Source organism: Crocuta crocuta, unplaced genomic scaffold (assembly GCF_008692635.1).
Source record: "Crocuta crocuta isolate KB4526 unplaced genomic scaffold, BGI_CrCroc_1.0 scaffold172, whole genome shotgun sequence".
In the NCBI taxonomy this organism is placed as follows: Eukaryota; Metazoa; Chordata; class Mammalia; order Carnivora; family Hyaenidae; genus Crocuta; species Crocuta crocuta.
The window spans coordinates 7,010,193-7,036,278 of NW_027528872.1; the positions used below are offsets into that span (position 1 = coordinate 7,010,193).

The 26,086-nt window shown below is 44.7% G+C and overlaps 2 protein-coding genes and 2 long non-coding RNA genes across 6 annotated transcripts in view; 2 read left to right on the forward strand and 2 right to left on the reverse strand.

The window, feature by feature from the left end:
• Positions 1–483, reverse strand: part of DCPS (decapping enzyme, scavenger) — a 39,957-nt gene extending 39,474 nt beyond the window's left edge. The window contains exon 1 of the mRNA XM_077756566.1: positions 94–483. Coding sequence (XP_077612692.1) covers positions 94–294 — 201 coding nt within the window. The 5' untranslated portion in view covers positions 295–483. The remainder of the gene's footprint in view (positions 1–93) is intronic.
• On the forward strand, positions 77–825 carry LOC144225387 (uncharacterized). The gene is made up of 2 exons (XR_013333284.1): positions 77–167; positions 531–825. It is a non-coding gene; the product is annotated as an uncharacterized LOC144225387 (long non-coding RNA).
• Positions 826–5,207: 4,382 nt separating this feature from the next.
• On the reverse strand, positions 5,208–24,466 carry TIRAP (TIR domain containing adaptor protein). Of its 3 annotated transcripts, none has more exons than XM_077756569.1 (5): positions 24,420–24,466; positions 14,018–14,149; positions 11,104–11,262; positions 8,766–9,362; positions 5,208–8,195 (listed from the first exon to the last, which is right to left on the reverse strand). In XM_077756569.1, the coding sequence occupies exons 3-5, from the start codon at positions 11,168–11,170 to the stop codon at positions 8,176–8,178; spliced, it is 684 nt and encodes a 227-aa protein (XP_077612695.1). In that variant the 5' UTR covers positions 11,171–11,262; positions 14,018–14,149; positions 24,420–24,466; the 3' UTR covers positions 5,208–8,175. The 3 variants fall into 3 exon arrangements, with proteins under 3 accessions (XP_077612695.1, XP_077612693.1, XP_077612694.1); XM_077756567.1 differs by lacking the exon at positions 24,420–24,466 and adding an exon at positions 14,567–14,595 and having other exon boundaries at positions 8,752–9,362; XM_077756568.1 differs by lacking the exons at positions 11,104–11,262; positions 14,018–14,149; positions 24,420–24,466 and adding an exon at positions 10,934–10,977 and having other exon boundaries at positions 8,752–9,362.
• On the forward strand, positions 24,243–25,580 carry LOC144225388 (uncharacterized). The gene is made up of 3 exons (XR_013333285.1): positions 24,243–24,577; positions 25,045–25,092; positions 25,398–25,580. It is a non-coding gene; the product is annotated as an uncharacterized LOC144225388 (long non-coding RNA).
• The last annotated feature ends 506 nt before the right edge of the window (positions 25,581–26,086 follow it).

Here is a 26,086-nt window from a genome sequence, read left to right on the forward strand (position 1 = left end):
AGCTCAGGTTTAAAAAAAAAAAAAAAAATCCGCCTCCAAGGCGATGATTGGCTCACTCCAACCCGCATCCCGCCCAGGGCTGCCGGATGGTACCTTCCCGTGGAGAAAAATGATTTTGTCCCGCGCGGACTCCCGCAGCACTTTTTTCACTCTAAATCCGGAGAACGGTAAGCGCACAGGAGCGGAGGTACCATTCTCAACGCCCGCTTCCTTTTCCTCTGTATTGGCAGCTTCCGCCTCCTCGGCGTCCAGTTCGCGCTTTCTCTTGCTGGGTAGAGTCCCTATGTCCGCCATGCTTCCCGGTCGGAGCCGTGCGCCTGCGCAAACCGCAGCCGCGGCCCCACCCTTCTCGGCGCTCGGGCCGCCGCGCTTCTCTCCTCCGCGAGGGCGCGACGACTGCAACTTCCGGAGTGCTCCGCGGGGAAGCGGGCGGTAGTCCCAGCTCTAGGGAACTTCGGGCCGCAGGTTCCTGCGATCTGTTCGCAAGGAGTGTTTTTAAGTCACTGTTCTTTGTTCCCTCGCGCCGGCAGGCCCGAGTTGAGGCTGGTGCTGAGGAAAAGAAAAGAAGGCAGCGAGTCTCTAACCAGGCCGCCTAATGATGGAGGCGGCACCCCCCGCCGCCCTGGGTGCCAGATTCGGAAAACACCCTTTGGACTCTGTGGATGCTTTGACACCTGACACACCGTGGGTTGAATACTGACGTTTTTATTAAGAATTATACCAACATTGCTTAGCGTGGAAGGAATGTTTCTGAAACAGATCTGTTGAGCCAATCTTCTTGTTCGATTTTTTGTAAGAGAGCCATTAAATCATTTCCATTGTTCACCCATTTTCCATCCATTTTCATTTCACAGAAATTTTCTTGTTCAGTGCTGAAAAGAAAGGTAAGTGAACAGGGCAGAAATGCATATCTATCACCTGCTTTTCTACCAGGCTGGGGACTTCTCCCCGCTGTATTACCTCGTTTACCCATAAGTCTGCTATAATATTCCAGAGATGTGATTTGCATCTAGAATATAAATCATCTGTCACAGTGTCTTTGCTTTTTTTTAACATAAGTTTTTTCCTTATAATTTCTTCCTTTTTAAAAAAAATTTTTAATGTTTATTTGCTTTTGAGAGAGTGTGCACACACACAAGCTGAGGAGGGTCAGAGAGAGGGAGACCCAGAATCTGAAGTAGGCTCCAGGCTCTGAGCCATCAGCACAGAGCCCCTTGCAGGTCTCCAACTCACAGACCGAGAGATCAAGACCTGAGCGGAAGTTGGATGCTTAACCAACTGAACCATCTATTTCTCCCTTTGTAAGTTTCCTTTGTGGCTATTTTTTCTGGCTAGTCCTTTTGACAGATTAGATAATTTGACAGATAGGAATTTTGTCAAATTTAGTCCACCAAAAATTGTGCTATTTTTGCTAATGTCACTTTTGAGGTTTTTTGTTTGTTTGTTTGTTTTTTTCAGACTAATGGTAGAGGTAGTTTTTGCAGTTTTCAGTTAGTAAATAATGAAGTATACTGTATGTCAATGACAGTTTAATTTGGGATTATTTCTACCAGAAATACTATTACGAGTTGGAGGAAAGGCTTATTGTTCTGTGAAGTAGAGACAGTTAGTAAGGGCATCTTAGGATCTGGAATAGTTATCTTCAGCCAAAAACATATGCTGCTTGTCCACAAGTTTCCTGGATAACATCCCCCACCTTTTGGGAATATAAAGTAGGAAGTCATAAACTGTGTGCAAGATTAGAGCAAAATGTCTTTGGGGGTAAATGGCAATAGCAAACCTGTTCAAAAATCCAAGGCCCAGATCTTATGAAAATTTCTAGGTATGTGTACTCTTTCTTTCCCTTTTTTCCCCTCTTTCCCACCTCATACTCCCCCCACACACCCGTCTCCCCTACTTTCTCCTCCTTCTCACTTCTTTGAGCAGAGTAACTATGTTTTAACAAAAAGAGCCCTGAATCAGGAGTCATGAATCTGGCTCCAGCACTGACCAGCTGTGCAACTTTGGGAAAGTCACTTAACCCTCTCTAGGCTTCCATTTTCTATGTGCCAGACACTGTGTATCTTGGACAAGACAGGGGAGATCTCTACTCTCATAGAATTCACATTCGAATGAAGTAAACAAATATAACTTTAGATAATGACTGTTATTTATAGAATGAAAGAGGACAATGTGATAGAGCCTGGGAATAGGGAGGAGATAAGGTGATCACAGGTGGCTTCTTAGGAGGTGACAATTCGCGGAGACTGGAATGATGAAAAGGAACCAGCCAGGTAAAGAGACCAGGGAAAGTGTAATTCAGGCAGAGATGTCAGACGCTGAAGACCCTAAAGCAGCAATGAGCTTGACATTGTTTTGGAAACAAAATTGGCTCTTGTGGCTGGAATATAGCAAGCAAAGAAGAGATATAAAATGAAGTTTTAGAGAGATTTATTCACTAGAAGCAAATTCATCAACACCAATGTAACTTTTATTTAAATATCCATTAAGGTCAAAATTCCACTCCTAGGAAGTCCTGGCTGAAGGAAAGAATGAACTAGGAAGCCTCAACCACCGAAGGATCTATCAGAACCAGACAGCGGAGTGCCGCAGACCTTTATGGTAGCACACAAGTCTTTGCTTGGCACAGAAGCATTGGTCTGTTGATGATTTTTTAGTTCCTCTTGTTTGGAAACATTAGAAGGCATTGCACTGTCCCACCTAATAGCCACTAGCCATATGTAGATATTTACATTTAAATTAATTAGAATTAAATAAATTAAAAATTCACTTCCTTGGTCATACTGCCGTTTTTCAAGTGCCTGATAGCCTCTTATGGCTACTGGTAATCACATTGGCCAGCAGAGATGTGGATTGTTTGTACCATCGCAGAAAGTTTCACTGCTATATTAGAAGGCTTTTACTGGAAAGCCCTTGTCTGTCTATAAGCATCAGTCCTTCAGTCTTGTTGAGAAAGCTCAAAGCCTCCCAAATCTTGTTTTTATTTTAAAGACTAAACATTTCCATTTCAGGCCTTATGATAGACAAGATATCCTAAAAACAGATCAGCTAAAGACACCTGACTGTTCTGGGTGCAAAATTTAAAACATCCACTTGGTTACATTGCTGCTGTCTTAATAAAATTTTCAGCAATGAAAACTGTGGGAACATGAATCTATAAAATGACAAGTGGACATTGAAGCTTAAGTTCTAAGAGTGATTGCTCATTTCTGGAAATCTGGAGCCTCGGGCTTTCAATGTGATGTTTAAAGCACAAGGAGGCTTGTGCATGGTGAGGGATTGGAAGAGAGCATGGTGAAAGGGTCAGCTATTAAAAACTAAACAAAAGCTATCCCTTTAAAGGGGACAAGATACTTACATTTATCTGCCTCAACATCTGGATGTGAGGGGAAGAAAAAAAAATCCCCTGAATATTCATAACCACAGGCCAGTCTTCATGCAGGTTTAGAACTCAGGTTTGTTCTGTCTACGTGATCCAGGAAATTGAAATTGAAAACTTATTCAGGCTGGTTTTGTGTTTTTCGTTGACTGTTTATGCTAAATTGACTCCAGAAGAAATGGAAAATCTAAATAGATCTGTAACTCTTTAAGACATTGAAATTGTAGTTTTAAATCTTCCCATAAAAAAAGCTAGGCCTGGGGGCACCCGGGTGATTCAGTCGGTGCCCCTGGGTGGTTCAGTCAGTTGAGCGTCGGACTTCAGCTCAGGTCATGATCTCACGGTTTGTGGGTTTGAGCCCCGCATCAGGCTTTGTGCTGACAGCTCAGAGCCTTCTTCAGATTCTGTGTCTCCCTCTTGCTCTGCCCCTCCCCCACTCACACTTTTTCTCTCAAAAATAAACATTAAAAATGTTTTTAAAAAGAAAATACTAGGGCCCAATGGATTGGCAGAGTTTACTCAACATTCAAGGAACAACAAATTCCAAGCTTAAAAAAAAAGGGACCACCCCCCAGCTATTTTTTAAATGAAGAATGATTGACATACACTATCGTATTAGTTTCAGGTATGCAACAAAGTGACTTGATATTTATATACATTACAAAATGGTCACCATTGTAAGTCTAGTTACCATCTGTCACCCTGCAAAGTTGTTAGCAATATTATCGACTGTATTCCCTATGCTTTACATTATATCCCTTTGTCTCTTTTATTTTATAACTGGCAAATTGTACCTCTTAATCCCCTTCACCCATTTCATCTACTCCCCAACTATTTTATAAAGCTGGTGTAACCTTGGTAACACAACCAGAGAGGCATACTACAAGAAAAGACAATTATGGGCCTGTTCTACATAGGAACAGATATAAAACTCTAAAGAAAATGTTAGCAGTCTGAATCCTGTGATTTATAACAAAGGTAATGTATTCATCATGGCCAAATTGAGTTTACCCGGGAAATGTAAGGCTGGCTTAACATTAGAAAGTCTAATGTTAGGGGCACCTGGCTGGCTCAGTTAGTTGAGCATGCGACTCTTGACCTCAGGCTCATAAGTTCAAGCCCCATGTTGGGCATGGAGCCTACTTAAAAACGAACAAACAAGGGCACCTGGGTGACTTAGTTGCTTAAGCGTCCAACTTCCGCTTGGGTCATGATCTCAACAGTTCGGGAGTTCGAGCGCTGTGTTGGGCACTGTGCTCACGGCAGAGCCCGCTTTGGATTCTCTGTCTCCCTCTCTCTCTGCCCCTTCCCCTGCTCATGCTCTCTTAAAAACAAATAAACATTTAAAAACAAAAATAAAAGCATAAATGAGACAAAGGTGGCTGCTGTTGTCACATTCAAAACTTTGCTGGTTGTCCTAGGCAGCACAGAAAGACAAGGAACTAAAGTGTTTTTGTTTTGCAAATTATATGATTGTCTTTATAGAAACCCAGCAAAATCTATGGTCTTATAAGTAGTTCAGCAGGTTGCTTAATATTAGATCAATATGCAAAATGTAATCCTTTCTATCGGTAGTAGATAAAAAATATAAAAATACCATTTATAATGGCAATAGAAAATATGAAGTATTAAATCTAGTAAAATAAAGGAATAAAGTAAAATATGAAGGAATAAATCTAGTAAAAGTGACTGACCAAAATAGAAAAGATTATAAAATTTTATTGAAATACATTTAAAGATCTCAATAATGGAGACATACCATTTTTATGGAGAGAAAAATTGAACATAAGAAAAATCAATTCTTCTCAAATTAATCTCTCAACTCAGTATAAGCCCAGTAAAAATACTAATAGACATCAAGACTTTTATTTAATTGTTTATTTATTTTATTTTTGAGAGAGCGAACGTGAGTGGGGGAGGGGCAGAGAGAGACAGAGAATCCAAAGCAGGCTCCGTACTGCCAGTGCAAAGCCCAACATGGGGCTCGAACTCACGAACCGTGATATCACGACTTGAGCTGAAGTCAGATGCTTAACTGACTGAGTCACCCAGGTGTCCCATGACTTCCTTAAAAGCCATAGTAAGTGAGCCAGTGTGTCACTGATGCAGGGATTCACAAACACAGAGGACACCCCCACATATGACAATATAATGGCAGCAGTGACATCACAGTCAGCGGGAGGAAAGGATGGACTCTAGTCTGTAAAGAGGGGCCATTCAAATGGGAAGAAGAAATTGGACCTTTGATTTATAAGCCAAGAGCACGCCAACAAAAACACAAACAAAGCATCCTGGTGGATTAAAGACCTAAATTGTGAAAGAGCTCCAGAAGAAAATAAAGGAATAGGGAAGGGGTTCCTAAATAAGATACAAAAACACAGACTATGAAGTAATAGGTAAAAGTTTTTATATTAAAAAATGAAATGTTCTCATCTTTAAAAGATACATTTTTTTAAAAACTTCTAAAAACATACATAGTTTAATATGTAGGAATAAAATAATGCCTGGGATTTGCTTCACAGGGATCTGAGGGGGAGGGATGAGTAGGGTGATTGTTGATAGGAGCTTAGCTCTGAGCTGGTAATTGTTGAAGCCAGATGATGGGTATATGGGTATTCGTCAAATTTTTCTCTTCGGTTTATGACATAGAGTTTCTCACACACACACACACACACACACACACACACACAAGGCTAAAAAGAAAAAAAGGATACCAGTTTTCACCCACCGGATCAACTAATATTTTCCAATCTGATAATCCCAAGTGTTAGTAAGAACATGAAAAAGTGGGAAATCTTAACACACCAATGGTGGGAACACACATTGACACAACCAGTTTGGCAGAAAATTTGGCATTTTCTACCCAGACTGAAGATGTGTATTTACTGCCCAGCTGTTCCCCATCTAGGCTAAGTCCTAGAAAATCTTGCTCATGGAAACATGCACAAAAATGTTCATAAACTCATTGTTTTTACTAGCAACAAATGGCAAACCAAATGTCTCTTTGTAAAGGAACATGTGACTAGTGGTATATTTACATAAGAGAGCCATAGTGAGTTCCTGGTATTACATGCATCCGCATGGATAAATCTTACCATGTGGTTAAAAAAAAGAATATGTTGGGACGCCTGGGTGGCTTAGTCGGTTAAGCGTCCGACTTTCGCTTAGGTCATGATCTCGTGGTTCGTGGGTTCGGGCCCCGTGTCGGGCTCTGTGCTGACTGCCAGCTCAGAGCCTGGAGCCTGTTTCAGTCTGTGACTCCCTCTCTCTCTGACCCTCCCCTGCTCACGCTGTCTCTCTCTCTCTCCTAGAAATAAATAAAACATTAAAAAAAAAAAAAGAATATGTAGAATATGGACATTATAATATCATAAATACAGTACAAAACCATGGAAAAGCAAATATGTTCTCGCGGATGTATAAGTGAAAAGCTAACAATGATAAATTCACAATTCAGAAGGGTGATCACGTCTGCCGGGAGAAGAGAGGAGAATGTAATTAAAGGCACAAAGGGAGCACCATAGGGATTGTAAGGTTTAGCTGCTTAAGCTGAGTAGAAGGTACACGAGTGTACATTATATTCTTCAGTCTTTTTGCATGTAATAAAATAGTGCATAATGAAAATAGAAATTTTTTCACAATATATACAAATGGCAAATCATTTTACACCTGAAACTAATGATAATATATTAATTATATCTCATATATATACATGTATATGTGTGTGTGTATGTATGTGTGTGTGCGTGTATATATATGTATATATGTGAATTTTTTCCAGTAAAGGGAAGGGACATGGTAGGGGGAAGCGAGGGAAGAGGCACAAAAGCATGCATCAGGGGAATATATTAGAAATTCATTTCGGTTCAACACCAGACTCCTTGAGAACAGGTGAATGAAACCCTGTCCTACAGCCCAGAGTCATCTGCCACAAGAAAACAGCTCATCTCTCTGTCTCCAGTGCAGACGTAAAGCAGCTTGTAAAAAAAACGTGGGTTCTGGTCCGACCTTTGATGAGGCCCCCAGGAGTCGAAGCCTCGGTGGGTGGGCTCCTGACCCAGGTGTAGGATCTGAGCTTTTCCTTGCTCCCACCACCTGCTCCCCGCCACCTCCTGTCTATTCAGAATGGCTCCTGTGTGTGTCTTAATGACATGTGTGCAATAAAAATACAGTACAGTGCTGAACGCATCTTTCATGTAGTTTTCTGAAGTGAACAGCGTCCCTGGGAAAGAGAAGGGCGGTAGTGTGAGTGTGAAGGACTCGGTACCTGTTGCTTTCTCCTGATGCCAGGCAAATGGGGACGCCATCCCCGCTGAAGCATGCGGTCTAGGCTTTGAGCTCATGAATCAGGTAGATGACCTCTTCAGGGGGAGGCCGTCTCTGTACCGGTGCTCGGTTCCAGGGCAAGATGTAGGCCTGTGCCAGGCTTCATGTGTCCAGTTGGGCACAAGGCAAAACACTGGTGATCATCTTGGTATCAGCACCTCCCACCGCCTACACTGTCTGTCCTCCCCATGGCCTTCCTGGGGAGTCCCCAGTTTCCTCATGCCTTCCTTGGGGGAAGTCCCCAGCTACCCATGGCCTTCGTGGGGGAGTCCCCAGCTACCCCATGGCCTTCCTGGGGAGCCCACAGCAATGGGCGCCTGATGGGCAGTCTGAGCCCAGGATCACATACAAAGTGCTACCGACTGGTTCTTACGCCCCGTCGCAGCTGCCAGAATCCGAGGCCCTGGGCTCTCTAACTCGATTTCCAGCTTTGCTCCAACTTTCTGGGTCCCATGGTGATAGAAAAAGTGTCAGCTGATGGTCTGCAGATCTGAAAGGGACCAAACAGAATGACAGGGCTTGTCACCCTTCCCAAACCCCAGCATCTGTTTCCGGCAGTGGGCCCTGCCTCTTTGGCTCTTCTACCTTTTTATCTACTTTACTTCCAAACCCACTGTAATGGAAAGTCCCCCACCCCCAGATACACAATTCTTTCCTAGTATTTTGCACCACTATCCCTCCTGGCATTTTCCCGGGTCTCAGGGGACATCTCCAACCTGATTTAAGAGAGAGAAACTATTAATACCTAATACTATTAACACCTATAATGATAATGGCTATTTATTGAAGACTTGATAGGTTAGGCCCTGCCTCTTAGGAGTACTTTACATGTGCCAGCCCATAGCCTGAACACTTGTTTAGTGTATATACTCATTTAGGTATACTGTCCTCAGTATCCCAGTGGGGAAACCCAAGTACAGAGGGGCCAAATAACTGCCACGCTTTTCCAGAACCTGCATCTTGAGCTACTGGGTTATGGTGGCTGTCTCCTAAAAGCCAAAGCGGAGCAGATGCTGCGGCTGAGCCACCATCCCATTCTCCCTTACCCCTAATAGCTTACAACGCATGACAGCTTCCTTGACTTGGCGAAAGCCACCGTCCGGGCCCCGGCCGTCCACGAAGTACATGAATCGGAGCTCAGCAGGGTAGGCGGCTCTGGTGAGGCCCGACATCAAGGGGATGGTGCGGCCCTCCGCCCCAGGAGCCTCAGTCAGGGCCTGCAGCATCTGGTACCTGCACCACGGGTCCCGCAGGAAGCCCGGCGTGATGAGCAACACACGGCAGTGACTGCTACTCAGTGCCTGGCACAGCTCCGACACGATGGCGCCGCCTGGCGTCGCGTCCCGGAGCTGCAGGAAGCAGCGCAGGCTGGAGGCGCTGCCTTCCAGGTAGGAGACCAGCTCCTGGGCGACTGCCAGATCCTCCTCGCTGTGGCACACACACACATCATAGTCCTTGCTCCAGCGGCCGCCACTGCCACTGCTGCTGCTGCTGCTGGCGCCCACGTGTGTCGGTGGGGGGGTGGGAGACGAGGCTGAGCTGAGGCCCAGGTGCCGGGTGTCCTCCTGGGAGCTCGGCGGTGAGACATCACTGGAGGGGCTTTCCGAGGATTCCAGCATCCTCTTGGGCCTCTTCGACAGGGTCTGCCTGAACCAGTCTGTGGGCAGAGAAACACGGCTCAGGCATGGGATTCTCACGGGCTGCCCTGGACAGAGGACCCCACATGTGTCAGGTCCAGCCCACCGCCCTGCCCCGGCCAACATGCCACCTGACTCTCAGAGACCTACTGCTCTGCTGTTCTGTACATCCTTCAGGACTGGCCTTAAAGGTCCCGTTATCTTTAAAGGTTTGGGAAGTCATAAAAACTCTGGCCCTTTTATGAGTCATGAGAATGTAATGTACAACATACGGACTATAGTGAATAATACTGCATTCTAGATTTGAAAGTTGCTGAGAGGAAACCTTACAAGTTCTCATCACGAGAAAAAAAAGTTCTACAATTATGAATGGTAACAGATGTTAACTAGACTTCCGGTGATCATTTCACAATATATACAAATACTGAATCATTATGTTGTACACTTGAAGCTAACATAATGTATGTCAATTATACGTCAATAACTAAATTTAAAAAAAAAAAAAACCTTTTGTATAACAAGATGAAACTAAAAAAAGGGAAAGGAAAGAACTCTGGCTAATTCACCAGCCTGATTAGGAAAGAAGGCTGTGCCCTATTCCAGGCCCTTCAGTTTCTGGTACTCTCAGCTTACGCTACCCAGAACTTCCCACTAGCGCTCACTAGCCAACCATCTGCTTGCTAGTTTGTAAGTAGAGCTGTGGTAAACTGGTAAGAATCAGTCGCTCCCAAACCCACTTTCTGCACTGAGGGGAGGTTGATTTAGATTAAGGTGGGCAACCTGTTATAGGACAGAAAGAGGGCTGGGACTGGCATCTGTTTGGCCCTGAGAAATCCCAGATGGTTGCTAAGTGGTAAAACAAAAGCATGGCGGAGGATTGCTGCTCACAGCTCTTGAAGAGCACAGAGGCTAGTGATTCACAGCCCACACGTCAGAGCCAGGCATAGATTTGATTGTGGACTTACAGCTTGCTTTCTATATGAACCTAAGCAAGTCAGTCTGTGTCCATTTCCTCATCTGTAAAATGGTATACATGCTGCCAAAGCGAGCACTCCTCATCTGTAAAATGGATTCATTTTAATTGTTGTTGAAGATTAACTGAGATAAGGCAGTGTCTGGTATATTGTAAGTATTCCATAATGATACCAGCTTTTTAAAAAATTGTTTTTAAATATTTATTTATTTCTGAGAGACAGTGTGAGCAGGGAAGGAGCAGAGAAAGAAGGAGACACAGAATCTGAAGCAGGCTCCAAGCTCTGAGCTATCAGCCCAGAGCCCAATGGGGGGCTTGAATGCACAAACTGCGAGATCATGACCTGAGCCGAAGTTAGACGCTCAGCCAACTGAGCCACATAGGTGCCTCTCCAGCTTTTGAAAGGGACAGAAAGTTTAATGTTCTGGAGATTAATGTGTTTTCTCACTCTGCCTGGCTCCTTCCTCTGAATGGTTCTGAAAGACTTAGACAACAAGAAACACAATGCTAGGTGCTCAGCACAATGGTTTCCAGGTTAGGAAATGCACTGAGCATGCATGGAAAAGCTGTGAGCCCAAAGGACTGAAGGTTCTATGATGCGTGCCTCTCCTTACTCACCACAAAGCATCTGGGCTCCGAGATCAAGGAAGGGCCTCTCCATCTTCAGCCTCCCCAGCATTTCCTGCTGCGTTTGGGCTAGGCAGCCCATCCACCTTGCCTACTAGAATACTTATGACTACACTCATAGCTGTGAACCAGAGCGGAATTAGGAGTCTGTTTCCACTCACCAGCTATCTTGCCCAGAGGCTTCTTGGATCGGGAGCGAGGAGCTGAGAAGGAGGTTGATGATGCCATGGTATCGGGCTCAAAACTAACCCCATGAGTCCAGGCATTGGTAAAGTGGGAGAAGGGAGGGGACTCAGTCTTGACCTTATGGAACAGCCATCCTATAAGAGACAGAGAGAGAGGATCACAAACACTGTACTTCCCTTACTCCTAGTCCCAGTGTGTAGGCCTTAGATGTTCTCTCCTAATGCCCAACAGAGGCTCAATCTCTCTAGCCCTCACCCCTATCCCTTATCCACCACTGTCATTGGAGCTGACTTCCAGAAGAACCCAGGTCTATGTGATGTGGCGAGACTTACAGAGTAGGAGCGCAGCATTGACCAGTTGAGGAACTGCCCTGGAATGTGGGGAAGAGTGGCTGGCAACAAGCCATGGGGAAGGATTTCCTGTGTCAGGGGTCGGGGGGGAGATGGCCTTGGAGTAGGAGGACCCAGGACTCGCAGGAGCATAGCTAGATCACTCTCAAGTCGTCCTAAATACCCCAGAAATCAACCTGAAGACTGGCAGAGCAAACTCCACAACTAAAGGAGGAGAAGAGGCCACAGTGAAGAATAGGAAGCGTGGAGATGTGGTTTGGTCGAGGGGAGGAGGGCGGGGGGGTGATCCTGGCTGCTGCAGAAGGGAGGGGACCACAGGTGCTGAGAAGTGAGAAGTGTGTGAGAGAGAGCAGCACTAGGAGATGCGCACAAGGGGGCAAGGAGAACGTTTCCCCCAAAGCCATTGGCTAGGGAAGCAAGACAGCTGAATTTCATGAGATTTTGCAATCAGAGGGGCTTAGAGGCTGGAGCTGTGAAGGTTGGAGGGCCTGGCTGGGAGGGAGCCGGAGGGCGCGCTACCCTACTCCCAGCAGGGTGGTAAGCAGGAGAGCAATAGGGAACCACGCTCTGAAGAGGACCTGGGGCTCTCAGGAGAAATTATTGCTCTTCTCCTGGAAGGCAGTTCACGTAGAGAGCGTTCCTGGAACAAAGGAGCCAGCCTGCACCGTTTCCCTCCCCCCTGTACCTAAGCACAAACATGAAACCACTAGGGGAGGCAGCCCAGAGGGACACTGGCTGCCTAACCTGCTTATCTCATCCCTGATCTCCCGCTCTCCCCTGCTCTCTGGTGGGGCTGCCCCTCTCTGCAAGCGTGTCTCAGTCCCAGCACAGGAAGCAGAGGACCCCTCCTCCGGAAGACCAGCACAAACCTCTGCCCACACCACATTTCCTGACCAGAGAGTTCTGCCGGGCTTCGGCTCTATTAGAAGGAGTATCAGGTCTCATTTATCTTTATTTTTTGTTTTTTAATGTTTTATTTATTTCTAGGGGAGAGAGAGACAGCGTGAGCAGGGGAGGGTCGGAGAGAGGGAGTCACAGACTGAAACAGGCTCCAGGCTCTGAGCTGGCAGTCAGCACAGAGCCCGACGCGGGGCCCGAACCCACGAACCGCGAGATCATGACCTAAGCGAAAGTCGGACGCTTAACCGACTAAGCCACCCAGGCGCCCCTATCAGGTCTCATTTAACAAGCAGACCAGAGCACACCTAGTTACAACTTGCCACGTTCAGGTCAGGGACTGAACACTGGCCACTGCAGGCAAGGAGAGCTGCAGACAACTGGCCTGAAGGATAATAGCAGCCAAAACACAGCAGCACAGTGCATGTAGCACACACCTGAGACCGTCCCTAAAGCCCCAGGCCCTGGGCACTCCATGACCTCTTCTTCATAAGGCCATTGCTTTCAGGAGCCGCAGACATAACCTGCTTTTCTCACCCAGAGAAGAAGGCAGAGACTTAGATAAAATATGAAGATGGAGGAATTTATCCCAAATGAAAGAACAAAATAAGGCCAGAGCCAGAAATCTAAGAAAAAGAGGGATAAGTAACCTGTTTGATGGAGAATTTAAAGTCATGCTCATAAGAATGCTCAGTAGACTTGAGGAAAAAATGAAAAACTTCAAGGAGACCCTTATCATAGAGATAAGAGTTAAAAAAGAATCAGAGATTTTAAAAAGTGCTATAAATGAGATTAAAAACAGGCTTGATGCAATGAACAGCAGGATGGAAGAAGCAATGAACAGCAGGATGGAAGAAGCATAAAAACAAATTAGTGACCTAGAAGACAAAGTAGTAAAAGTAATCAAGCCAAACAAAAGAGAGAAAAAAGGATTATGCAAAACAAGAATAGACTTACGGATCTCAGTGACTTCATCAAACATAATAACATTCATATTATAGGGATCTCAGAGGGAGAAGAGAGAGAAAAGGAAGCAGAAAATATATTTGAAGAAACGGGCTGACAACTTCCCTAATCTGGGGAAGGAAACATATGCAGACCCAGGAGGCACAGAGAATCCCCAACAAAACTAACAGAAGGATATCCACACCAAGACATGTTATAATTAAACTAGCAAAATATAATAATAAGGAAACATCTTAAAAGCAGTAAGACAAAAGAAGATGGTTACTTATAAGGGAAAACCCATAGGCTAGGAGCAGATTTTTCAGCACAAACTCTGCAAGCCAGAAGGCACGATACATTCAGAGAGCTGAGTGGGAAAAATCTGCAGCCAAGAATACTCTAACCAGCAAGGCTAACATTCAAAATAGAAGAAGTAGGTCTTACAAACAAGAACTTCCCGTGTCAATGCTGAGATGGGCAAAAGGACAGTTGCTCTTTGGACAACGAATTATTATCCAGGTAGGCAGATGCTGAACGGCAGAGAGAGGGCACATGCAAGAAACCTTGGGAGATTTTTTCCTCCCTTCCCTTGAAAGACTCCTTCCATCCACCTACCCATTCGAACACCCATGCATCCCTCTCTCCCCTGCTTCCTCCCTTCCTTCCCCTCTCCCTGAGCTAGTGTCACATAGCTTACCTCCCTTAGTAAGGTAGTGTCACCTGGCAGTGAAGTCTACAGATTCTGCAGGTAGAATGCCTGGATGCTTGCCTCTTGTTAACTGTGGCCTTTGGCAAGCTACTTAATCTTGCTAAGCTTCAGCTTCTCCATCTGTGAAATGAAAATAAAACTAGAACTGCTCAGCTTTAGAAGACCACATGAGATATGTTACATAAAGTGCTAATGGTTCATGGCATATCATGTTCAGAAAATAGTGTGGGTTAGCATGTATTTAAAATAATCTAGATATCAGAGGGATACGTGATGTTCACAGTTTCGAAGACTGAATATTGTAATCAATTTTCCCCAAACTAATCTTAAGATCAGTGTTATCCAAATTCTGGAATTTGGGGAGCGGGGGCCGAGGGGATTGTCAAATTACTTCTAAACCTAAATGGAAATGCAAAGACTTAGAAGCTCTTCAATGGGCAGTTTGCTTTGTTTCCTTCCCACCACAACGACCAGGATGCCCATGATGGTGGAGGCTCTGTTTGGGAGGACACTGTGTGGAATGAAGCCCTCCCTCACCTGAGATGGAGCCACAGTGTTCCGGTGACACTTCTGCACATGGAGGGCTGGTGGAGAACGGGGCTTTAGAGCTGGAGCAGTGGGCAGAGGCTTGTTTTCTCACTCCAGCCTATCTGCAGAGGTCAAAGCAGACCCCTGGGAACTCCAGAAACAGCTTGTTCTATGAAACACACTGTTAGAAGTTTCCAAATTGAAAGATTTGAAATTGAAATTCGCTATTGAGGATGCTGCTCTGTTCTTGCTAAATGTGGAACACTTTTATGCCAACCCAGTGACTATCAGACAACATACTGATGATTCAGGAAACTGTATGAAAGTACAAAACAGAGAGAGAGAGAGAGAGAGAGATCTTAAACCCCTGCAGCAAGGGGGCAGAAAGAAGTAGAACGGGCACAGAAACCAGAGACATATGGAAAGAGACCAGCAGCTGGCTGCTAAGCTAGCCAAGGGGACACAAAAAGGTGAACTCGGACATGTATATGTGGCTCTTTTTCTACCTCGTATTCTTTGGATTTCAGACAGCCCGAGTGGTGCACTGAAGTTGAGCTACTGCCTGATAACTACTGAGTTTGGAATCCTTGTCCAGGTCTGGGGTTGCTGTCCCTCAACATCTTCATTTCAACCAATCAAGATGTCCTTTCTCTCCCCAGTAGTAGAAATAATGTGTCTGGGGTTTTATATTAAAATTATAATTATTAATTATATTTTAAATTAATATATTTATTAATTATATTATAATTACATATATAATTACAATATAAATTATATATTATTAATTATATTAAAATTCATTTTGTGTCTTTGATATACTTATAAACTAAAGAATCATTTGATATTTTTAATGATAGCTCAAAGGTTAGAAATTAACATCATACTTGGCTTCCCTGGGGAATTCTACCAGACATTTAAAACACAATTAATCCCAATTCTTCTCAAGCTATTCCAAAAAATAGAAATCGAAGGAAAACTCCCGGACTCATTTTATGAAGCCAGCATCACTCTGATTCCCACACCAGANTTATCTATACCATGGAATACTACATGGCAATGAGAAAGAATGAAATCTGGCCATGTGTAGCAACATGGATGGACCTTGAGGGTGTTATGCTGAGCAAAATAAGTCAGGCAGAGAAGGACAAATATCATATGTTTGCACGTATAGGAGGATTAGGAGGAACTTAACTGAGGAACAAGGGGGAGAAGAAGGGGGGAAATGGTGGGGGAAAGGGAGAGAGCAAACCATGAGAGACTCTTGAATGCTGACAAAAACTGAGGACTGATGGATGTGGGGGGGAGGGGGGGATGGGCATGGAGGAGGACACTTGTGGGGATGAGCACTGGGTGTTATGTGGAAACTAATTTGACAAACTATTTGTAAAAAAAAAATGCAAAAAAATAAAAGTGAAAATAAATTTCTAGAATCTCAGAAAAAAAAAGAAATTAACATCATACTTTAATCTTAAACAGATGTAAATGTAAAAGTTTCAGTTTCTCATTTTATGGCATGACTTGCCCTTTTGGCAATTCATGCTGATTTTTGGTAATTGCCTCCTTTCACTGCTTGGTTAAGAAATCCAATTGCCCAACAGCACATGTCACTGTAAGTGGGTTGGTATAAGCCCTTTGACTAATGTTATGGAAAAGTTTAAACACAGGAAATAGCAGCATCTTTGACATAGGAGAATTCAGCAAGATGGCAGACAAGTTCCATTAACCTTATACACTGTGGACTTCCTGGAATCTAACCCTCTATTACACCTTCCTTGTTCTCTTTCAGTTCTTGTGCAGCTGAAATTGTGGGGCTATCACACTTAAATATGCTTTAATCTTTACAAGATTTAGTACTAGTAATATATATTGAGATACAGAAGAACTTGTTGTCAAACAGATGAGAATATAACGAACCCAAATCTCCAAATGGAGGGTCTGATCACTAGCTCTGTCTATTCAGGGACTTGTGTGGTCTTACGTGTAGCCACTTTTCCTTGTGCTTTTTAAAAACTTCATAAAACGATACACACCTAAATACCCACTTTGTAGGTAATTACAAAGTCTTGATTTAAAAAATTAGTGAAAACTTCTTTTTAAAAAGCAACAGTATGACACCTTTAGTGCTTTTTATTTTTATTTTTTAAGTTTATTTAACTTAAAGTTAAGAGTGTGTGTGAGCAAGGGGGAAATGAAGAGGGAAGGAGGAGGGAGGGAGGGAATCTCAAGCAGTCTCCATGCTGTCAGCACAGAGCCTGATGCAGGGCTCGAACTCACAAACCATGAGATCATGACATGAGCCAAAGTCAAGAGTTGGACACTCAACCAACTGAGCCACCCAGGCACCCCCGCTTTAGTGTTTTTTAGAACGTTTTTGCAATGTTCTATGTAGAATGTGTGGAAAATATTGTGAAGTTTCACTGTACAAAATACAGAGTGTATTAAGTATTATCCAATATCCTATTGGGTCTCCAATATCTGTTAATATAGGAAATGTACTGAAACATAGGAAAACATACGATTAGGATATGTATCTTACATTTCTGTTAGGTTGGAATCACTTTCTGTGGTGGACAGGATAATAATAGTCCCTGAAAGATGTCCATATCCTAATCCTTAGAACCAGTGAATATGCTACCTTGCATGGCAGAAATAGACTTTGCAGATTAGATTAAGGATCTTGACGGTCGCCTGGGTGGCCCAGTCAGTTAAGCATCTGACTCTTGATTTTGGCTCCAATCATGATCTCACAGTTGGTGAGGTAGAGCCGGGTGTTGGGCTCTGTGCTGATGGTGCGGAGCCTACTTGGGATTCCCTCTCTCTGCCCCTCCCTTGCTCTCTCTCTCTCTCCCTCAAAATAAATAAATAAATAAATAAATATTGGGGGTAAAAGGATCTTGAGATGTGAAGAGTATCCTGGATTACCCTAGAGAACTCAATGTAATCACAAGGGTCCTTATAAAAGGAAGGCGGGAGGGGTGGGGTTAGAAGAGAAGTGACAACAGAAGCAGAAGTTGGTGTGACGCGCGGCCACGGGCAGGGAACGAAGGCAGCCTTTAGGAGCTGGAAAAGGCAAGTGCATGGGTTTTTCTCAAGAGCATCCCGAAGAACATAGCCTTGTCAGTCCACTTTAGCCTTCCGATTGCCACCGCTGTAAGGTAATAAATGTGTGTTGTATTAAGCCACTAAGTTCTTGGTGATTTGTTACAGAAGCAGCAGGAAGCTACTGCACTATCCTTGATTGTATGCCAGGCCGGTGAATGGAGGAAGCACTGAATCTGAGTGCTAAAGACGGGTCTGTTTGAAGGTTTAAATTGTTTGAAAGAGCTTTTCACTTCTTTGGTGAATAAATTATCATTACACTTCCCTTGATTTTGACTTTAAGAATGCTGGTTTCAAAGGCTAGGTTTGCTTTTCAAACATTTGCCAAAACACTTGTCGGACAGGATTTGTTAGGACTTTCAGGACACTGCCACTTAAAAGTGCTCAATTTAATGGGCCACCTGGGAGACTCAGTCGGATGAGCATCCAACTCTTGATTTCAGCTCAGGTCACGTGCTCACTTAAACACACACACACACACACACACACACACACACACACAGTTGAGCTCCATTTCAAGCTCTACATTGAGCCCACATCACTCTCTGCACTAAACATGGAGACTGAGTAAGATTCTCTCCCTCTCCTCCCCCCCTACTTGCACGCTGTCTCTCTAAAAGGAAACAAAACAACAATAAAGTGCTCAATTAAATTGCTAACAGCTTGACAGACATAATATTGTGTTTCTAAGAGTGGTTTATATAGTAGTTACTTTATATATGATGTGTACTTCTGTATATGCATTTGTAAGTGTATATACATGCTATGTATATTTACTATATAAGATGTGTACATGTGAGGCGCCTGGCTGGCTCAGCTGGTAGAGTATGCGACTCTTACTCTTGAGGTCATGAGTTTGAGCCCCACACAGGGTGTAAAGAGTTCTTTAAAAAAGGATATTAAAAAGATATGTAAATGTGAATGTAGCATATATGTGAATAGCGATGTGTGTTTAAGTCCTAACTCAGCAGACTGGAGAGAGACTCCCATTCTGACTTTGAAGAATTTACCAGCCATGTCGTGAGGCCAATGTCAAGAAATTGCAGGCAGCCTCTAGAAGCTGAGTGATCCCTACAAGTAACCTGCAAAAGAGAAGTGATCTCCAGCTGAGAGCCAGCAAGAAGGCAGACCTCAATCTCAGAACTGCAAGGAGATGAATTCTGCCAATAAAGAACAAGCTGAGGGAGCTTGGTAGTGGATCTTTCCCCATTTCAATCCCTGGTGGCTCTTGCAGCTCTAGCTAATACCCAGAGGGGAGCCTGGTGAGGCCCCAGCAGGACCATCAGCCAGGCCTGGCCCGGGCCCTTGACCCACAGAAACTATGAGATAATAAATAGGTGTTGGCTTAAAATGCTGAACTTGCAGTCATTTGTTATCCAGCCCAGAAAACAAACACAAGGACTAACAGCAATGACAGTTTAAAATGCCAGTTCCTGTGCCTCATCCCAAATCTACTGAATGAAATCCCTGGGTGTACAACTTGGGACACTGATTCTTAAACAAGTACCCTCGGATCCTGATGCACCTACAAAGATTGGTCTAGCGAGTTAACATCGGTGGTTCTCAAACCAAGCTGCATATCATTATCACCTAGAGAGCTTTTAAAAAGTATGGTACTCTTGGAAAATCTTATTCAGAATTTCAGGAACGGGGCCCAAGAATTTGTACTTTTGAAGAGCTGCCCAGGAAATCTTGACAGAAGGAAATACTAGTCTCAGTGTATATCGTTACTTATAAGCAGTGAAATGATTAAAGGTAGGCCAGACAATCTTGGGTTTGAATTTGTGAAATAAATTCCAAACTACTGATTTTGCTATAAAGTCAAATTTAAGATGGAACTCTAGGTGCGCCTGGGTGGCTCAGTCAGTTAAGCGTCCAACTTCAGCTCAGGTCATGATCTCACCATTCCAGAGTTCAAGCCCCACGTTGGGCTCTGTGCTGACAGCTCAGAGCCTGGGGCCTGCTTCAGATTCTGTATCTCCCTCTCTTGGTCCCTCCCCTGCTCACACTCTGTCTCTCTCTCTCAAAAATAAATACACATTAAAAAAAAAAAAATACGATGGAACTCTAGCAGGCAAAAAACAGTCATACAATTCTGGTTGATTAACTTAAGCCTTATGACCTGTGGTTTTTGGGGGGTTTTTTGCTTTTTTGTTTTTTTAATGTTTATTTATTTTGGAGAGAGGGGGAGAGAAAAAGGGAGAGGGGCAGAGAGAGAGGGAGACACAGAATCCGAAGCAGTCTCCAGGCTCCAAGCTGTCAGCACAGAGCACGAGAGATGCGGGGCTCGAACTCAAAAACCATGAGATCATGACCTGAGCCGAAGTCAGACACTCAACCAACTGAGCCACCTAGGGGCTCCTGACCTGTTTTAAAACAAATCATGTTTACAGAATATATAGCAAGGCCCATATGCTTTCAGCACTATATTTTGTAAATTTGGAAGGCTTTCAAAATGCCAAAAAGGTATATATATATATATATATGTGTGTGTGTGTGTGTGTGTATAAAAGCACCTGTTTTTAAAAATTTAATTATAAGTCAAAAATATTCTAACTGGTTATTCGAGTCTAAAACTTTAGCTGAAGTTTGGCTATATGGGAATATATCTTCCTGATCAAACCTGATTGGGAAACATAATTAATAATGTATTTTGCAAAAAGTAGCAAATCAGTCTTTGGAGAACATCAGTTTCTTAGTTTTAAAAAATTCTCTTTGTTTTGAAACTATATCATATAGGTACTAAAGCTCATTTTAACTAAAATGACATGAATTTATTTTGTATTTACTTTGCTGTAGATCTGATGTAAATATGCAGGCACTGAATGTAATATAGATTGTGTCAGCAGTAAACTGGTAGATGGATACAGTTTACAAATTATGCCAATTATATACCCTTTTACATTAGGACTCTACAGAACTTACAAAATGACTACTTTCTATATATTTTTTAAAAGGCCTTGGGAGGTGTAGTCAAATAAAAAAATACCTAAGATCTTAAAGAAGAGCAATGCTGAGAGCTTCCACCACCAGAATGGACACTGTAAAGCAACAACTAAGGCAGCATGCTAATGGTACCCAAGGACAGACAGATGATGGAAGAACAGGGTGTCTGGAAACAGACCCACATTTCTGGGGTCTCCTGAGTTATGGCAAGGCTGACACCGCCATGCAGTGGAGAAAACTGTCTTTTTAACAGACGGTGCTGTGTCAATTTCGATAGCCTTGTGGAAAAAAATAAATTTGACCCTATTTCACACCATAAAAAACCTTAATTTCAAGTAGATAGACATTAGAATAACAATAAAACTTTTACTTATTTATCTATTAATGTGTATTTATTTTTGAGAGACACAGAGAGCAAGCGGGGAAGGGCAGAGAGAGAGAGAGAGAGAGAGACACAGAATCTGAAACAGGCTCCGGGCTCCGAGCTGTCAGCACAGAGCCCAACATGCTGCTTGAACTCACCACCTGTGAGATCATGACCTGAGCCTAAGTCAGACGCTTAACCAACTGAGCCACCCAGGCGCCCCAACAATAAAACTTTTAGAGGAGAATATAGGACATTCTTTCTGACTTTATCTTCTGATTATTTAAAATTGTGATAGGGGCACCTGGGTGGCTCAGTAGGTTAAGCATCCGACTTTGGCTCAGGTCATGATCTCATGATTCGTGAGTTAGAGCCCTGCATTGGGCTCTGTGCTATCATGCAGAGCCCGCTTTGGATCCTCTGTCTCTTGTGCTCTCTGCCCCTTCTCCACACACTCTCTGTCTCTCAAAAATAAACATTAAAAAAATAATAAAAATAGGGTGCCTGGGTGGCTCAGTTGGTTGAGTGTCTGACTTCGGCTCAGGTCATGATCTCATGGTTCATGGGTTCGAGCCCCATGTTGGGCTCTGTGCAGCCAGCTCAGAGCCCGGAGCCTGCTTCGGATTCTGTCTCTCTGTCTCTCTCTGCGCCTCCCCTGCTAGCGCTCTGTCTCTGTCTCTCAAAATGAATAAATGTTTAAAAAAATTTTTAATAAAAAAATAAAATTGAGACATAATTGACATATAACATAATAGTCTCAGGTGCACAACATGGTGACTCAATATGTGTATATATTATGAAATGGTCACCACAATAAATCTAGCTAAAATCCATCACTACGTAATTACACATTTTTTTTTCTTGTAACGAGAATAAATCCACTCTCCTAGCAACCTTCAAATACACAATACGGCTTTTTACTCTAGTTGCTATGGTGTAAATTTACATCCCCAGGATTTATTTATTTTATAACTGGAGTTTGTACCTTCTGACCGCCTTCACTCATTTTGCCTACCCATCACCCGTTGGGGTAAATAAAGAGTTTTTCAACTGGCCATAAATAATTCAACCATCCAGAAAAAAAAAAAAAAGGTACCCTGGGCAACATTAAACTGAACTTCTGTTCATCAAAAGATATCGTTAAGGGGTGCCTGGGTGGCTCTCGGTTAAGCCTCCGACTTTGGCTCAGGTCATGATCTCACGGTTCGTGGGTTCGAGCCCAGTGTCGGGCTCTGTGCTGACAGCTACCTCAGATCCTGGAGCCTGTTCCAGATCCTGTGTCTCCCTCTCTCTCTGACCCTCCCCCGCTCATGCTGTCTCTTTCTCAGAAATAAATAAAACATTAAAAAAAATTTTTTTAAGTCTTCCGACCCATTAAAAAAAAAAAGACATCGTTAAGAGAGTGAAAAGGCAATCTCCTGAGAGAGAGAAAGACATTTTAAAAATACACATGCAATAAATGTTTCATAAGCAGAATATTTAAGAAGTCTTACAAACTAGTAAGAAAAAGAGGCAAGCTACTGAAAAAAATGGGCAGAAGAATTGAACACTTTGCAAAAAGGCTATTATCCACATGCCCAACAGACACGTGAAAAGATGCAGATTCATTAGTTTTAAGAGGAATGCAAATTAACACCTCAGTGCAACACCACAGCCCAGGCACTGAGCAGAATGGCCATGATGAAAAAGAGGGACCATAATGCATATTGGCAAAGGTGTAGAGGAACAGGAACTCACACTGCTGATGGGAGCGCAAATTCGTACAACTGCTTGGGAAAACCATTTGCCACAAAACTATGCTATAGCTGAACGCACCCAGAGATTCCACTTAGGAACCTTCGCATCAGAACTGCTTCTTTATGTTCACCAAAAGACAAGCACGAGTATGCCTCATGGCACTATTTAAAACAACAACAACAACAAAAACAAAAAACCCAAACCCAAACAGGAAAAACAGGAAACAACCCATGTCTGTCAATCCAAGTATCCAGTAGAAAGTAGAAACAAATTGTGCTCTCTCTGTACAGTGCAAAATTATACGTCAGTTGAGAGTGAATTACTGCTAAGTGCAACATGGCCACACCTCCACACACTGTCCATTTGTCAAAAGTTCAAAGCCAAGTAAAACTATTTTATGATGTGAGAAGCCAGGATAATAGTTACCCTTAGGTGAAAGTAGCAATTGGAAATGGACATGGAAGGCTTCTGGAGCGCTAGTGGTATTTTATTTATTCTGGATGCAGGTTGCATAGGAAATTCACTGTGTGAAAACCGGGTAAGCCGTAAACTTACGGAAACTTACAATTGTGCGCTTCTCTGTATGCAGGTCCTATTGCAATTTTTTTTTTTAAGTTAAAAAAGTTTAAAAATAGGGCGCCTGGTGGCTCAGTCGTTAAGGGGTTAAGCATCTGACTTCTGCTGTCAGCGCAGAGCCCATTTCAGATCCTCTGCCCCTCTCTCCATCTCTGCCCCTCTCCTTCTCAGAAATAAATATTAAAAAAAAAAAAAAGTTTAAAAAACAACCAACAACAAACTAGATGTGACTTTCCCCGACAGCCAGTCATTCCTGACCCTAGGCGTCCCCTGGCTCAGGTGACCTAGCTACCGCCCGCCTCCGGGCTGCCCCTGTCTCGGTGGCATTTACCAGGGAGAGTTGTAATTTCTAAATTACCGGTCCCCCGGGAGAGGACAGGGCTGCACCTTCCCTGCCCAAGGCTGTCACTCCAGCAGCGCACACGTAGCCCAGCCCTCGGGAGAGGTTCACGAAAGGAGTGCCTCCGTAGGTCACGACCCCTAACGAAAGCCGTCTCCTTGCCGAAACGGCCACACACCGACCCGGCAGAAGAGCAAAGACGGATGCGAGGAGACGGTGGTACAGACGCTCTTTACAGTTAAAGATGGAAACAACCTGACCGAGCCGGGCTCTTCAACCCAAACTAAAGAGGGCGGGTGGGGGGTTCGTTCCTTGCATGAACTCCTTTGCGACGGAGAAGGTGACAACTTTCTGGGAGAAGCCTCTTCACCCAGTTTCCGTGTTCAGGGTGCTGGAAGCAGCCCGTAGAGCGCGGCAGGAGAGAGGAAGGCGGTGTCCCGGGCAAGGTGCCGCAGGGACCGGGCGAGTCCCGGAGGCACGGCCCGGGCACGGGGGTCCCGCAGTCTCCGGGGACCCTCCTCCGCCCCGCCCCCCACCCCCGGCGCAGTGCCCAGTCCCCGCGTCCCAGCGAGCGCTCACCTGCGCGTGGGTGNCGCGCCCTGACCCTGTGAGGAGTTCCCGCCGCCGCCGCGTCACTCGGCCCGGGAGCCGCGCCGCGGAAATCTGGAGAAGGGGCTGTCCCCCCCGCGTCCCCCGAAACCCAAACCCACCGGTACACTGCCCCGCGTCGGGGAGAAGGAAAGAAACCCTCGTTCCATTCACTGAGTCCTCTTGACACCCTGCAAGGCAAGACACCGTACCTTTTTTTCTTTTCTGCAATTCAGAAAAGTGGAGCTTGAACTTGTCCAGAGGCCACGCGGTAGGTGGGAACGTGGCTCTCGGATGCAGAAGGATCACCGACGCCGGGCTGGAAGCAGACGCCACACCCCTCGCTGCGCTGCACCCCTGCTGGGATGTGGTGAGCAAGACGTTGGCCGAGTCCAGGGTTAACCAGGGTGCAGGATTCCTTTCCCTGCCCGTTTGCACCGTGATGAACCCGGGTTGGGTGAGGGAGAGAATACAACATGCAGCCTTTCCCGAACTTGTTTCACCGTAGTAGAAATATCAGGGTCTTCCTGAGCAGTGTTCCATGACACGCCAGTTTGGGAAACGCTCCTACAACTGTGCACACGAATGCTTGGAGGATGCAGGTGGTTTAATAGGATAGAAGATTCACGATCTCCCTTTCAGTCTGATTTCCTACTTTCCTCACCAGCCAGCAGAGAGAATTAGTGGCTAACCTTGGCAGGCGGTGTGTTATAAGGCTGGACAGGAGGGCTCTGGAGTAAGATCGCTGAGGTTCACATCCAGAGCTCATCACTTACTAGCCCTCCGACCTTGGAAGTGTGCAGCCTGTCTAGGTTCACTTTACTTATTGAATTACAGGATCTGGTTGTCCCGGTGCTGTGGGAAGGAGTCCGTGACATAAAGAAGGTAGGAAGTACAGGAAGGGTTTCTGGGTTTCTTTTACTCCATGAAACATAACCTCAGCTTCCTCAGCCTTCCCTGCTGGGTGCTTGACCTCTGCTCATCCCTCCACCCACCATGTCCTTCTGCAGTCACACACCCAGTCTTCTGGCAAGGCTCCATTCAGCAGCTGACAAAGGAAATCCTTTCTTAACCCTGCCCCTCCCACCTCCTTCCCTGCAATCCCTGTAGTACCTTGCGTTGTCTGGAGTTGAGGCGATGAGGGTTAGCCCTATTAGACTGAAAAGTCTGAGGCCAAGGATCCCCTCCAGGCTCCGATGCAGAGTTACTAAGGGAAACACAGACAGCTCGGAGTTGAAGCCCAGGAGAAGACGGCTTGGACTCGGACTCTCGGACAGTGGGATAGGGGAGACCTGGATGCAATGGTGACTGCTCTACAAGTTTGAATAGAGCCCTGTGGCTCTCTCTCCCTGCCCCTTCCCTGCTTGCACTCTCTCTCTCTCTCATAATAAATAAACTTAAAAAAAAAAAAAAAGCCCTGTGGAAGTATGGAGGATTCATTATTGCGTTCTTAATAAATAAGTACAGTATTTGTCATCTTGAAGTCGCTTCGGGGTGAAGCCAGATGACGCCCATTTCCCTTCCGACCCATAGGCAGGGGGAGTGAATGTTGGGCACCTGACCAGGCTCACTTACAGGGTTAACACGGATGTTGGGTTTGGCCTGAGTTGCCCCTGCCCCATGCCCCTGGCCAAGTTCCTTCCTGTATTTCAGCACTGGTAGCTCTTCTTCTTTTGCTCACCTTATCAGTCCTGACTCTTCCCTACCCCCACCCCCACAGGGGCTCCTCCTGTTACCTCCTTGGCATCTCTCCTGGCCTCCCTGCCTTACACAACCATCAGTCAGGTCCATCTTTTGTGTTTCCTTCTTCTCCCCAAAGGCCACTCTTCTGAGGAAATGAACACTTTGCTAGCTATTTCTACTCCCATTCACTTCTCCC

Coding starts and splice junctions, on each gene's coding strand:
- TIRAP (XM_077756567.1), bottom strand. CDS start 11,170: ATGGCATCATCAACCTCCTTCTCAGCTCCTCGCTCCCGATCCAAGAAG. Junction 9,363..11,103: donor GCCTCTGGGCAAGATAGCTG/GTGAGTGGAAAC, acceptor CTCTGCCCACAG/ACTGGTTCAGGCAGACCCTG. Junction 8,196..8,751: donor TGCGTTGTAAGCTATTAGGG/GTAAGGGAGAAT, acceptor GGTCCCTTTCAG/ATCTGCAGACCATCAGCTGA.